This window comes from Siphateles boraxobius, unplaced genomic scaffold, assembly GCF_051911475.1.
Source record: "Siphateles boraxobius isolate OS27281-9 unplaced genomic scaffold, OSU_SipBor_1 189, whole genome shotgun sequence".
NCBI classification, from domain to species: domain Eukaryota; kingdom Metazoa; phylum Chordata; class Actinopteri; order Cypriniformes; family Leuciscidae; genus Siphateles; species Siphateles boraxobius.
In genome coordinates this window covers 1,188,546-1,204,103 of record NW_027508798.1, presented here as the reverse complement: position 1 = coordinate 1,204,103, position 15,558 = coordinate 1,188,546, and the positions used below count along the sequence as shown (strand labels likewise).

General features: G+C 39.0%; 1 protein-coding gene across 1 annotated transcript; it reads right to left on the bottom strand.

Moving 5' to 3' along the window:
• Nucleotides 1–4,931: 4,931 nt before the first annotated feature.
• On the bottom strand, nucleotides 4,932–13,368 carry LOC143741343 (G2/M phase-specific E3 ubiquitin-protein ligase-like). The gene is made up of 8 exons (XM_077233767.1): nucleotides 13,251–13,368; nucleotides 13,004–13,165; nucleotides 9,729–10,084; nucleotides 8,933–9,246; nucleotides 7,218–7,399; nucleotides 6,536–6,708; nucleotides 6,127–6,341; nucleotides 4,932–5,396 (listed from the first exon to the last, which is right to left on the bottom strand). Exons 3-8 carry the CDS (start codon nucleotides 9,962–9,964, stop codon nucleotides 5,113–5,115), a joined length of 1,404 nt encoding a protein of 467 aa, XP_077089882.1. The 5' UTR covers nucleotides 9,965–10,084; nucleotides 13,004–13,165; nucleotides 13,251–13,368; the 3' UTR covers nucleotides 4,932–5,112.
• Nucleotides 13,369–15,558: the final 2,190 nt, after the last annotated feature.

The window sequence follows — 15,558 nt, the reverse complement described above, 5'->3', positions numbered from 1 at the left end:
GTGTGCGTGTGTGTGTGTGTGTGTGCGTGCGTGCGTGCGTGTGTGTGTGTGTGTGTGTGTGCGTGTGTGTTTGCGTGTGTGTGTGTGTGTGTGTGCGTGTGTGTGTGTGCGTGCGTGTGTGTGTGCGTGCGTGCGTGCGTGTGTGTGTGTGTGTGTGTGTGTGTGTGTGTGTGTGTGTGTGTGCGTGCGTGCGTGTGTGCGTGTGTGTGTGTGTGTGCGTGTGTGTGTGTGTGTGTGTATGGCGCTCACTTTGTGTCATTTGATTCCTAACCAAGCTTAAAGACGTGATAACGTGCGTGTGGATTACGTCTGCACGTCTTAACGTCTGCCCGTCTGGAGCTATCTCCATTCAGCATTTTTTTTTTTATCCAGCCAATGACGCCGTTTCTGCGGCGCAGGCCATCCATAGTGCGCCGTAATCTGCGGCGCTTCTGTCTGACAAAGACAGCGTAAAAAGCGTCGTTTTGTATAATATTATAATCAGCCCCGGCCTTTTCCTCAAAGTTCAGCCCATCTTATGAAGTAGATGGAAAGACGTAGTAGATTGTAGATCTGAATGGCGATCCGTCTTAAGGGTTCTGGTTTTCTATCGTTGTTAGGACTATGTTGTACTCATTTCGTTTTCATATGGGGGGCAAGCATTTTTTTATTATGATCTGAGAAACAGACTTCTCACCAAAACAATAAGATCCCGTATTATTAGGCTACTGAAGTAGCTAGATAGTCCATCATACAAACTAGACCACAATCCTTTCGCATAGCCTGCTACATATTGCCTACTTCATAAAAATGAGTAACAAAAATGTTTCAATTCCTCCAACAACACAATGATAAAAACAATACATACCAAATAGCAATAAAATATGAAGCCTCCATATGTAGAAGGGCTGCACAATATATCGAAATTATCGCAATATGCATATCGCAACGGCTTGCAACTGGTCATGAGCAAAAGACAAGAGAAAACCACTTACTGCTCTTGGCTGAATAACTTTTGTAGCTTTAATAATAATCAGTATAGGCCTATATTTAATTAATACAGTGAAAACTAATGTGTGTTTTTTTTTTTTTTACATTTGATTCAGTTTCTGTTGTTAAATATCCCTAATGTAGGATAACCTGAACAAACCCGTGGTTTACATTGATGTTAAAATAGTGCTTATTATTATAAAACACTCTGATGTTCACTTTATAGAAGTTGTAGCGATGTTTTCTTGTCACAAAAAGATTGTGAAACACGTAGGCCTATATGGGTTAGGCTATAGGCCTATAATTTTAAATATAGCCTATTTTAAAGATAATATTTCGCATTTTTCTTCAATATCGTGCAGCCCCAATCTGTAGCATATAGTCATTTATAAATATAATAATGTTTCAACGTTTCGTTTTGTGTAATAAAGCATATAGCCTATTAATTTTCTGACAGGCAGAGGGTGAACCAAGACGCGCTTCCCATTTAAAAACAAGTTTCAAGTTACTTTTCACCTTGACTGTCCGCTCAATATCCGCACTTTGCCAGTTTCACATTTGTTTAAATATTATAATAGGCTTTTGTTATTTTATTTCATTTATGTTGATTATGAACAGTGAACAGCATGAGTAAGAGCAACATCATAGGATCCGAAATATGACGGGAGACATGAAGTGGGTCAGACATGATTTTGACCACTTCATTTTGTTAAAGACTTTCTTTAAAGTGAATTTCGTTTTGTATCAATTATGCACGAGCATGCATGGGAATAGGCTATTTAATAATAATACAAAAAATATATATATAGAGTGGCAGTGGATGGAATTATATTCTGAATTTCTACGTTATAAAAAATCGTTCTAACTTCTAGCAAGCTCATTTAAACCGTGTTGTAAATGCCGAAATGAAAGGAGCACGGCCAAACAAATATGAAACTACTAAATATAAATATATAAAACCGCCAGTAGATGGCGGCAAGCACTGTTCTATTGACATTACTGGTTAATGTTCAACCTATTCTTTCAAAAACACAAAGAGGCTATATATTTAATATCCACACAACTACTCCTTTTAGACAATTGCAATTGTTCTGCTGTGGTGCTGTTTGGAACTATTTTTTTTATTGTATGAAGTGTCATTAACATATTGTTTATTTACAGGCATTCTGGTTTTCTAATGATTCTTTTTTTAAAAGCTAAAGACTGCTCATTACAGAAACATTAAAAGAAATATTTACAAATGTGTGTTTTACTTGGTATTTTTCTCATAACAGTAACTCTATGAGGAAAAAGATCTATCAGGAAAAATAGATATCTCCAGACGTATGGCAGACGCACGTAGTCACGTTTGTAAACTTAGATCGTTGCAGACGTGCAGGCGTACAGACGTGCAGACGGGCAGACGTGCAGACGTAATCCACACGTTAACTTCTAACGTGACGCCGCCGTGACGTCTATGAGGTGTGATTTATGCATTTACTTTGCAAACTAAGCAATCATCGTGTCGATCGTCACATACACTGCCGTGACCAATGACGTGTGATAACCTACGTGTGGAAAAGCGCGTGGATAACGTACGCATGGATAATCGCGTTGATGACGTACGCGTGGATAAGCGCGTGGATGACGTCCGCGTGGATAAGCGCGTGGATAACGTACGCGTGACTAAGCGCCTGGATTAATACTCAGGCAAATATCTATTATCTTTACTATTGCACCTTTTTAATTTGGGATGTAATCATAACACACACATTTTCATGTTTTTTGTGGGTTGTACAACAGTGTAGACACTATTAGTAATAAGTATAATTTGTATATTTATATGTACGCAAGATTTATAGTAGAACTGCAAAAAGTGTTATCTTACTTAAGGCTGCCAGTTAGAAAAAGGTAAATCAATTAATTCAAATTTGCAGTTGATATTTGACAGATTTTACTGTAGCCTACAGCAATTTTATAAAACTATACATTTAGTAAACGAGGCTAACCCTTTTGAACTATAAAATAAGAAAGTATACGTTCAGTCTACATTTTATATACTTCTAAAAAATATACTGTATGTACCTCTCAGAAATATGCTTAAAATTACACTTAGGTATAGGCCCTACTTGATTTATACTGAGAGAACAGTCCAAGTATATATGGCCTGTAGTTGTACGCAATCTTTTGATCAAGATACTTAAAAGCAGTATTCAAAGCTTGGCTGGTAGTGGGTTAACTCTTTTGATCGAGTAGCCTATTTTATATATATATATATATATATATATATATATATATATATATATATAAATGTATACAATGTATACAGTATAAAACTGTATAGACTGTATAAAACTGAACTGTCACAGTGTCTGGTTTGTGTTTCCACGGGTGTCCACTAGAGGTCTCTTCCCCATACTGTCACCATTCACTCTGGAACTGCATTCCCCACAATCCTTGTTCATTGCACTCAGCTGTTCCCCGTCATCTTTGTACCAAGCTGTTCCCTGTTATTCATTGTTAGTATCTGTGTATTTATACCCTGTCTGTTCAGCCATTGTCACGGAGTCCTTGTTATGTCACACCACTTCTGAGTTGTTTCTAGCTTGTTTCTTGTTTTAGTTCTTGTGTTTGGTTTGATTATTTGGATTTTGACCCCTGCCTGGAAGACTACGATTTTGGATTACCCCATTAAAAACTACTGCTATTGGATTACTGTTTCCTGTGTGTGTTACTTGACAAAAACAGATAATTTTCTAATTCTGCGTTTCTGTTTAGGCTAGTCCATTGCTAGTGTACATAGGAATTTACTTTAATCTTTCCTGCCATTGACTAAATTTTCCAACTATCCCTGTTATACGGTAGGGGGCGCTGTTACAAATCTTTAGTACAGAATCTCTGATTCAAAACACAGGAAAGAAGAGGCAGAAACAAGTGATAGAAGATTGCTCACTCAAATGTAAAATAATGTTTGTTTGTTTACAAACTGCAGTGATGTGTGAATGACCATAGTCTGTTGCAAAGAAGTGAAGGTAAACTATCTGTTAATACCTATTTGTAGCCACTAGTTGCCTGTATCTCTAATTTATGCTGGACTGTTGGCTGAGCTTGTTCTGTCTAACCCTCTCACCAGCATGAAGGTACAATCCTAGGGTTTTATAGGTCTGCTGACATGTTATGACATCCGCTACAATACTCATGATCAGGGCCAGCCCAAGCCCTTATTTATTTGGGGGCCCCTCGATGCCACCAGGATTGAAAATTGTCGATTTTTGATAATTAGCACACCAACTATACATTTTATTAGTTGTAGCGGTGTTGCTTATATCATACCAATGTCTGCCTGTCATGTTTTTACCCTTCTACTGGTTTAAATTGTAACAGTATCAAACCCACAAGAGTGGTCAGGTTATCACTCTTATTACAGGAATAAATGCCACATGAGCTGCTGCTCAGTTCCAGTAGGCCATCATTGAGTCTGTTTTATTCACTTCCATCACTGTCTGGTTTGGTTCAGCCAACGAATCAGACATCAGGACACTCCAGTGTACAGTCCGGACAGCAGAGAGGATTATTGGTGCCCACCTTGGAATTATAAGATTCAATCTGCATTCTGACTGGTTTTGAGATATTGAGCTTTAAAATTTTTGCATTCAATTCGACTGTGTAGAAATAACCTATTTATTTTCTAAATAAAAAAGTAAAAAAAATTACACAACTTAAAAAACAACATCAAATAATGTAAAGAAGTTCTCACAGAATCAGAATACATGAATAACTTAATTTTGACAAAAACGTCATATAGAACCTTATAACTCCAAGGGGATGATAGGCTATAGCACATGCAGAAATAAGCAATTAGTAAATACACTTGACCAATTAATTACTCTTCGTCAGCGATGCCACAGAAATATGGTCCCTATAATATTGTAAGGAATACAAGTACACACGCACACACACACAATTTCCGGTGAAGTTCAATTTCCGGGAAAAGTAAGTTCTTTAATATTTAACCTTTAATATTTATAATATTTAATATAAAATCTTTAATATTTAACAAAAAAACAAAAACAACAACAAAAAAACAACAACAACAATATCCAGTAAACAATAACAACAGGGGAGCTATAAGCCAGAGTGTAAGGGGTTGGTAGAACAGGCCTTTTATGCTACCCCAAACGTTGGTGATTGAATAATACCAGATGTCATGAATTGACAAAACTCTTTATATTCATGACCAATGGGCAACTTTAAAGTAATGGTGCATGTGTTTGCTTCCGGGAACATCCGCCGGTTCCCATTTGTGGTCTCATGTAGAAATGTGATATTCGGACTTTCTTTGAATCCAAATACAGGTATGGCGGATGCCCCAGAAGCAAACACAAGCACATTCTGTAGAGTCACTTTCATTGTGTCCCCACCATCCACCTCCACTTCTGCATCTCCATCTGCAACAGAAAAAGCAAAGCATCAAGACATCTTTTTTTAAAGTGACACAAAAAAGATTCTAATCATAAATACGTTGTTTGAACTAACTGCATGCCATATTTCTATACATATATAAGCAAGCTAAAACATATTAAAAAGGTTTTACTCCTCTTCTGTAGCATTTTGGTTATTTATGTTTATTGTTCCTTTGAATGATTATGTAATTGTGCATCTGTAATTGTAATCACTATTAGATTTTTTTTTTTGCATAGCCCTAACAGCAACATAATTTGAACCCTAACCCTACCTTATTAACCTCAGAGCAATATGATAGTAACTACCCTAAGCACCCTAGCAACCACATAGCAACATTCCAGCAACCACCCCTATGTACCTTATGAATTGCTAGCAACCACCCATAAATCCTTTGTAACTGCATAGGAACTTCCCAAACAAACACTTGTTTAATAATACAATTTAATTTTCAATAAGCAATTTAACAGTGACACTTAGGTTCTGCAAAACCTCCAAAATTGTCCTGTCAGTCATTTGTAGTTACTATTTTCATGTGATAATTCATATAACACTGCAATGAAGTAAGACTATCCCTGTTCCTTTAAGGGCACTGTAGAACACACAAATTATTTTCCATCCTTTTCCAAAATTGGAGGTATGCTCTGGGCACATCTCAACTTAATAGTATACCTTGCCAATATAATCAATAACAAAATTAAAATTACAAGGACCCACCTTCGACTTCAATAATCCAGTCCCGCCAGTGGGCAACTGCAACCTCTTCCAATGCTCTCCTGTTAGTTCCTCTCTGGGAGTAATTTACTGCGAAGAGGTCCAGCAAGGAGGCAGCCGACAAGGTGGGGGGACCACCACAAAAGAGTTCCTCCATAATGGAGGAGTGCTCCATTATGGCATTTAGCACCCCCAATGTCTCCAGTCCTTCTTTCAGTCTTTCAATTAGATAAGTACATATGTTGTCAGAATCAAACATTTTAATCATCAGAAGTTATATACATTTATATGCAACACATTTGAAAAAGTAACAAATCTATGAAAACTTAACCCCTACAGTGAAAGTTATTTTTACCTTTAATTTTAGTATCAGCATTTAATAGAACATTAGTGATCAAGCAGGTAATCTTACTGTTTGAGAGGCATCTCCATCCTTCCCTCTAGGTAGAATGTTAGTGCTGCATTGACAAGATCCTGACGTTCGTCAAGGTTTGAAACCTTGCATAAGGCACCGAGCATGTGGAGGCTGTTTGAAGCCTCCAACATGGCTGTGTGTGTCTCTGCAATGGTTTCTGCCCTTTGGATCTAAAAGTTAGTAAGAGAAGAGGTTCTATTAGAAATAACCTTTTGTTGCTGGAAATGTGAAGTGTTATCCTTATGTTCAAAATAATGGCAGACGTAGTGCAATAAATGATTGTGATGTATGAACAAAAAATTGGAGTAGTCTTCGTACTATCATGACAGTAACATCTTTTATAAATATCAGTCAGTGTTGACTGAAAGTACAAACTAATTTATTAATTTAGTAGTATACACTAATAACTTGTCAGCACAAGGGCCTCTATTATTATTGTAGTTGTTTATACACAATACGGTCCTTTAGATGTGCAAATTTGAATTTTGCGTCTATAAATGTGTTGTCATTTTTTTCCCTAAATGTTTGACATGTCCATATTTACCAACAATCTATCTACATCTACTCAACAGACCCCCCCCCCCCCCCCCCCAAAAAAATAAAATAAAACAGCACAATAGAAAAAGGTTACTTTAGCCATGAGGTTAAGGTATTAATGACATTGCAGATTCGACTTTACCTTGTCCAGCTGATCATGCAGCTCAGGGTCATAAATCTCTCTAATATTCACTGGCGGAGCAGGGATCCCTGAGAGCTGTGAATACAGCCTGAGAGCTGTGAACACACGGGGTCCCACCCCACCATGAACAAGGCAGACTGACATAATCATTCCTAAAACCTTGTATGTTCCTCTGGATAAGCCTACACAATTGGAATGAAGACCACAATTAAACAATTGTCTTGCAACTAGGGGCTGTGAATTTTGTGAAACACATTATGCTGTGAAATGTATGACGTCTCTCGCAGTGCATTATAGGCAATCCTGCAATTACATGCACCGTATTCAACAATCCAACATGTCCTCCAAATAGGTAATTTGTCACTTTTTTGAAATACAACCCATAGGAGCGTTTACAAAAGTTGCGCCCGTTTGACACGTTCATTTTAGTGTATTTTACTCTTTTATCTGTGTCATAATTCAGGTTTCACACAGGTCGATAGGTAGAGCATTGCATTGTACAGTGAATAATCCCAGGGAATAATTAATAATTCATTACATTTATATAGCGCTTTACATAGAGGGGGGAATTCTTCAAGCACCACCAGTGTGCAGCATCACTTGGATGATGCGACGGCAGCCATATTGCGCCAGAACGCTCACCACACACCAGCTTACTGGTGGAGAGGAGACCGTGATGAAGCCAATTGGTATATATATATATATATATATATATATATATATATATATATATATATATATATATGGGATGATTAGGAGGCCATGATGGACAGAGGTCATGGGGCAAATTTGGCCAGAATGCCGGGTTCACACCCCTACTCTTTCGAAAGACATCCTGGGATTTTTTGTGACCACAGAGAGTCAGGGCCTCGGTTTGACGTCTCATCCGAAGGACGGTGCTCAATTGACAGTATAGTGTACCCATTACTATACTGGGGCGTTAGGACCCACACAGACCACAGGGTGAGTGCCCCCTGCTGGCCTCACTAACACCTCTTCCAGCAGCAACCTGGTTTTCTCAGAAGGTCTCCCATCCAGGTACTAACCAGCTCAGCCCTGCTTAGCTTCAGTGGGCAACCAGTCTTGGCTACAGGGTGATATGGCTGCTGGCTTAGATCCCAGGGAACACATGTGCTCGTAAAGTGTATGCACTATAAATAACTTTACGTCTGGCAAATGCATAAATGTAAATAAGTTTTGTTTTTTAATGGAATTAGGACAAATGTAAGGTAAGGAATCATTAAAAAAAAAGCACATTGCATTTAAATGAACACACATTTTGATTGGTAACAATGATGATACATCATTTCATGACCACAGACGCAACACTGTCATTATTTTTACACCAGCTAGTTGCAACACCACAAATGTTGCAAGTGTGGTGAACAAGCATATTTGAAAGCTCATGTGACAATGAAGATTTAAGATTAAGATGGCAGTTATAATATCTGCTGTACTATCACAGGAATAAATTGCATGTTATAGTAGTGTCAGCTAGAATACAAAAAAATTTATTAGTATTTTGTCATATTGCTGTTTTTTGCACTCTTTGGAACCTTTTTCCCTTGGAACCTTTTTCTATCTACTTATTGTACTTTCTATCTGGATATCTATCCAGGACAGGTAATTGATTGTACTGGTTTTATCTATCAATCAGTCTATCAAAAACTCAATCAATCTTTTTTAAATATATATATTTAAAAAAAATTACCCACCAAGGGAATCAAGAGCAAGGCTCTTGCTGTTCTGGGGTCCAACAAAGTATTTCGAGTCCAGGAGTTCTTGCATCAGTAGCCTAAGAAACTCCCGGGTAGGACCACCAGTGTCAACAGATCCCTCCCCTGATCCGCACGAATCCACAAATACAACATCGAGTTGTTGTTGTGGATTGAATGCTCGTCTGCTGAAGGTCCTCAAAGCACACTCTAGCACCCTGGACCTTACAACATTTACGCAGTTTGCTGTGGGTCCAGGCTCAACCAGATCAACAGCTGACTGTAGATCTAGGAGCAGCCCCCTCAAGTCATGCCTGCAAAACAAAGTACATCAATGTTATCCAAGTTGTCTTAAGTGTGTATTTAACATGTTAAATAATTAGCAAGTCAGAAAAATACATTACACCACTGTGCTCTTGGGAACCTTCAGTGCAGCAGAAATGTTTTGTAGCTTTCCCCAGACCTGTGCCTTGCAACAATCCTGACTATGAGCTATGCAGGCAGTTCCTTTGACCTCATGGTTTGTTTTTTGCTCTTATATGTGATGTCAGCTGTGAGGCCTTTTATAGAGGTGTGTGCCATTCCAAATCATGTCCAATCAATTTAATAGACCAAACTTTCTGAATGCACTGCATAGGCTTCAGCAAGCTTTCAAACTGTACTCTTGTACTGTTTAGTGACAAACTGAATGTATCAGTGAACACTGCCACTGCTAATTATCACATACAATGAGCATAGAGGGACTGGGATCATACAATTGTAGTTTGTAGTACAAAAAAAAAAATATATATATTACCTAGTATCACTCACTGCTGTGCTGGTCGAGGTAGAGGTGGAGGCCAGAGAGTGCATAGAGTCAGAGGGAAATGTTGTGTTGAAAGTGTCCATGGAGTCAGAGGGAAAAGTTGTGTTTGGAGTGTCTATGGAGTCAGAGGGAAAAGTTGTGTTTGGAGTGTCTATGGAGTCAGAGGGAAAAGTTGTGTTTGGAGTGTCTATGGAGTCAGAGGGAAAAGTTGGGTTTGGAGTGTCCATGGAGTCAGAGGGAAAAGTTGGGTTGGAAGTGTCTATGGAGTCAGAGGGAAAAGTTGGGTTGGAAGGAATGGCTGCTTCAGCTTGGTTGACTCCAGCAGGTGTTAAATTCTCAAAAGAGTCCTGTTTAAAACACATTGAAAACATTGGGTTACTCTAAAGCAGAAAAAAGGGTGATTAGTAGTAGGAAAAGGAAAAGGGTGATTAGTAGGTATTGCTGCATAATTAATAAAATGGTAATGTCACAAAGGTAGGCTATGTCACATCATTTCACATTTCTTGAACCACAAGTCTACACTACACTTTATATGCCTGTAGGTAGCACTTAGCCTTTGTTGAACTAACATTAGTCATTCCATCATCACGCAACCATAGCAAATTATACTTTTAAGTTGACAGAATTTTTTGTTTGTTTGTTTTTTTACAGCAGATTCTGGTAGTTACAGATTATCCATTCATCTGTAGTGTATGAGTTACCCCTTCATTCCAGAGGTCAACAGAACATCAATAATTCTGAAGGTTACATGTTTAATTTTGACATGCCATGTAACTGAAATTACCTCGTCTTGTAATTGTCATCTGAAAGTAAAAAAAAAAAATCCTAGTGAATTGTAAATGTATGAAATATTTGTATTTATATTCCGTTCTTTTTAACTTTTTATTCATAAAAGAATCCTTAAAAATGTATCACTGGTTATCAAAGGTGGAGATTCGAGTCATATGACTTGACTCGAGTCAGACTCGAGTCGCAATTTTCTGGACTTGAGACTTACTTGACTAGATCTCTGAAAAGACTCGACTTGACTTTAGACTTGCTACTTGTGACTTTAGACTTGCCTCGGACTTGTGCCTATTTACTTGAAATGACTTGAATTGGAAAAATTCTCAATTATTGTGATTTTTTGTATACGCTATAAGAGGGAGCGCGGGCGGTAATGCACTCTGTGTGTGCGGGTTGAGGGAGAATAAAGCGTTGAGCAATGTAACCAATCACAGACATATGTGTTGTTTTCTTGAACGCAATGGCCAATCAGAAGCATTTATGATGGACTCCCCTCACCGCTCAAAACGGACTTTTTGTTCAGTGCTGAATTCTGTATGCTGGCAAATCCTCTACTAATAACAAACAATGTGTATATATTTCGAAAGCTTCATTGATAATAACAGATGTGTGAGATCGAGATGAACTGTCAGCTTTTTAGGAATTATTAAGGGAGCGCACAGTCATGCCAAACCATGCACGCAGGAGCTGCTTGCTTTTATGTTATAACAATGGTTTGTGTGTTAATGCCTTAATAACAAATAATTTATCAGGAGCATTTATGCTGATGTGTATGGTGGCGACACAGGCTAACTTGAAAGTATTTGGAGGTACAGAAAAAAAGTATTTTTGCGGGTTCAAATCTGAATCTGTCCCCCCCCCCATTTACACTATCCTGTCCAAAAAAACGTCTTGGTTACGTATGGTAACCCTCGTTCCCTGAGTAGGGAATGGAGATGTCTCGTCGGAGGAGTTTCCAACAAATTGGGATCACGCTAGGGAGACCAATTGCCTTCGAGTGAATTAAAACGAGCTAATAAATAGTGGCATGCGGGATTTGCATTCCGCATCCCGCCTAGCAATGCGGATATAAAGGCGGAAGCGAACGCACATACCATTGCTTTACGCTGAGGAGCCGGACGGTGTCCAGTCCCCCGCGAAGGTACAGCAAACATGGCGACGGGACGAGACGTCTCCGTTCCCTACTCAGGGAACGAGGGTTACCATACGTAACCGAGACGTTCCCTTTCGTATGGGAACTCCTACATCTCGTCGTCTCGCCCCTTCCAGAGCCCAGCTAAGCTGCCCGCCAAGCAGTTTCTCAGTTTCTTCCGGGCGGGAGCTAGCTAAGAGGAAATCACACTGCTGTTCCGCAAGACCCGCTCAGTGGATTTGGATAACACTGGGGAAACGTGCCCATGTGGGAACGTTGCGGAGCCCCCGGCCAGCCCGAAGGGAGGCACTGAATACACATATGAACTAGCCCGTAGGGTAGTAAAACATATGGGAGTCCTCGAGGTAGTCCCAGCCCGTAGGGTGGGGAGCATACCCAGCAAGGACGACAGAGTGAGTCTGTCGAGGGGAAGACACGGAGCTAGCCCGTAGGGTAGCAGGAACGTGGAAAAATTGATCACGAGGAAGTCATGGTGAAGGTCACTCAGTCTACTAGCAACTTCCTAAGAGAGGTAATAGACCTAGCGTCAGGCGGTCCGCCACGCCTGATGCCGAGGAGTGATGGAGGAGCTCAGAAGGTTAGCCGTTTGTTGGGGAACCAAGGAGCAAAAAGGCGCACAGATCCAGCTCATAAAGGCGGAATGGCGCAGCAAGCCGACAGAACCTATTCCCTCGCGCCACTGACCGTAGCGAGTAAACGGGAGGAAACCGGTTCAACACGTAAGCTATAAAATCTGGCAAACGTGTTAGGTGTCGCCCAGCCCGCAGCTCTGCAGATATCTGTCAGTGAGGCACCTTGCGCCAAAGTCCAAGAGGAAGCGACACTCCTAGTGGAGTGAGCCGTCAACCTGGGTGGGCAAGGTACGTCCTGGGATTCATAAGTCCGGACGATAGCATCCACTAGCCAGTGGGCTGACCTCTGCTTGGAGACAGCCTTTCGGCTCCGAAGCTAAAAGCAATGGTATGTGCGTTCGCTTCCGCCTTTATATCCGCATTGCTAGGCGGGACGCGGAATGCAAATCCCGCATGCCAATATTTATTGGCTCGTTTTAATTCACTCGAAGGCAATTGGTCTCCCTAGCGTGATCCCAATTCGTTGGAAACTCCTCCGACGAGACGTAGGAGTTCCCATACGAAAGGGAACTAACATTACATATCTTCCTGCACACAAAGTTTTGATCTGTATCATAAGCCTACACAGGGACACCCCTGACAGACTTTGAGAGGTCTAAATTAATTCTAAAGTCCTATCAGTTAAAACTGATAACAGTTTTTGAGGCTTTAGTTTCGTCAATTTATCCGCACAATTAAAAAAATGTATAACATACGTCTTCAGTTCCAATCCAGCGAACAAAAAATGTGGTGGATTGGGTGATGTAGTCTCCTATGTTCCCATTAGATGAGTTCGTTATTACAACAGCTGGACTGTGTGATATCAAGCAGAGTGATTCGGTCGCTGAATCCACTGCTCCTGCATAGGATATGAGTTGCTAGAAAAGGGGAACAAGTTGCAATTAACAACTTATGTAAATCTGAAAACTTACAATACAGATGTACACATCAACTGGCTGTTACTTGTATAGTGTTCTGCAGCTGAAAATGTCTGCGTTTCCGAGGCCCATCCGGATAGTGAAACTGAAATGGAACATCTCCCTCTGAAGGGAAAACTGCAGACAGTTGTATCCTCTCACGTATGACCTATGAAACAGAAGTATTTTACTAGTTCATAATGGAATTCCTAAAATACAAACCGAATAGAAGCCTACATTCCTACTGTATTTTGTGAAATTATCATTTTTTTTAAATTAACATAATAAGTTTTCACACTACAACACACTCCGTTATCACAAGTTTATACAAAACAGCATCTTATTTTTATCTGTATTCGCAATTATCATGTTTTTTTTTTTTACAAGTCTTGACCAACAAGCATTGATTGCTCACATTATTGACTTGATTGCAGCAGTGATTATATTCAACAAAGCAAACAGTGTGAATGGCAAAGCTCTAAGATTCTTAGATTGGAAGCATAATGTGGTGTTGCTTTATGGACCACCCTTATAATTTTTGGTGGTTTTTGGTCTTGATTATGGGACAGCCATAAGAAACTAACTGAGTCCTTGTAGGTAACTGTTGAACTGTCATACGATATGCATTGTTCTTTACAATTTTTCTCAGCAATTTGAAAATTACGGTTGAAAAATGAAGCACTGTTGATTAATTGAACTTGCCTGAAGTCGTCTCTCCTCTTGCTGTTCTCTTCTTCTCTCATTATTTATCTGTGTGATACATGTCATTAACATAGTTACATATGTAGGTTTCCAAATTTCTGCTGTGTTTAAAAATTAAATTGCCTTTTCTCTGTCCAAAAGCAAGGACTGTTCATATTCAGAATCTTGCTCTTCAATCAGTCTCCTTCTTTCGACTACATTCTCCTGTTGAACAATAATTGAATTTATTATACACAATAAGGTGGCAACAAAAGTACACAACAAAATGCAACAACACAACATCAACAACATAATTTGTCAGTGTGTGATAGAATTAACTTGCTCCGGTCATTGCTCAAGCAAAGTTATGTATTCTTAGAAAGATAGTTATGTTATTGTAGTTCCTACAGAGTGAAGCGAAATGCATTTTGTCATTCAAGGAAGTCTACAAGGTTACAATGCAATGCTTACTCTTTCTGCCCCAACTTGATGATCTTGATTTGAATGGTTGTTTTCAAAGCTGACCTTCTGAATTAATTACAAATTCAAAAAAGTAATTGTCATGACATGTGTAATAACTACAACAATACAGAAGAACGTTTTACTTACCATTTCATTATCAGCATTATCGTCATCATGATGCCTTAGTGAGGATACTTCAATTTCATTGATGACCTACACATTAACAGGCAGACAAACAGAAATGTAACAGTAATAAATACTAAATTAAAAGGTGAAGAATTAGGTCTGATTCACAACACATGTTAACGCAGAGGTACAGTTACACTCACGGTAAACTGTAGTTATTTGCATTAATGCAAGTTCATTACTTGAATCCATTTTAAAGGCTTGCAGTTTCAACTTTTCATTAGCGTGCTATTCTCATAGGTGCTTTTCTGATCGCTTACACTCAAAGAGCGCATACATTAAATAGCAGGTTATTACTGGACTGAATTTATTTTTAGCACCCAACACTGTCAAATACATACAAGGTTTACAAAGTACTGTTTGGTTTGTCTTAAGTACTGTATAAGTATACAGTTGGATAAAAATAGGATGTTTGTCTGATTTTAGATGCCTGCAAGTCTTAAAGGGGTAGCAGTAAACATGCTGCAGCTTTCCATTAAAGGGATAGTTCACCCAAAAATTTATATTCTGTTTTGTCATCAATTAAATCACCCTCATTTTGTTCCAACCCTATATTAATATCTTTCTTGTGCTAAACAAAAAAGATGGTTTTGAAGAATAACCAAACAGTTACATCCCCCTTTACTTCCATAGTACTTTTTTCATACTATAGAAGTCACTTGTAACCATCAACCGTTCGGTTACCCACATTCTTCAAATATCTTTTATGTTTAACAGAATAGACTTCATTCTGGTTTGACTGAATTTTCTTTTTCGGGAGAACTATCCCATTGATGTTAATAAAACAACAACAAAGGACAAACAATTCTGCTAATAATTAAACCTTACCTATTGTAGCTGGGGAAAAATAAAGCGCTGATTATGTTTGTATATTATGTTGTTTATTTGTAATATGAATCTTTGTTCTTTTCTTAAAACGAAGATAAAAGGCTTCCGGTGGCGCAAGAGAGCGAGATGGACGAGTAGCGGTTTGCTCCCCACAGTCGTTTTTTAAAAATACCTCCTAGCACTAGAAAAAGCAGTGA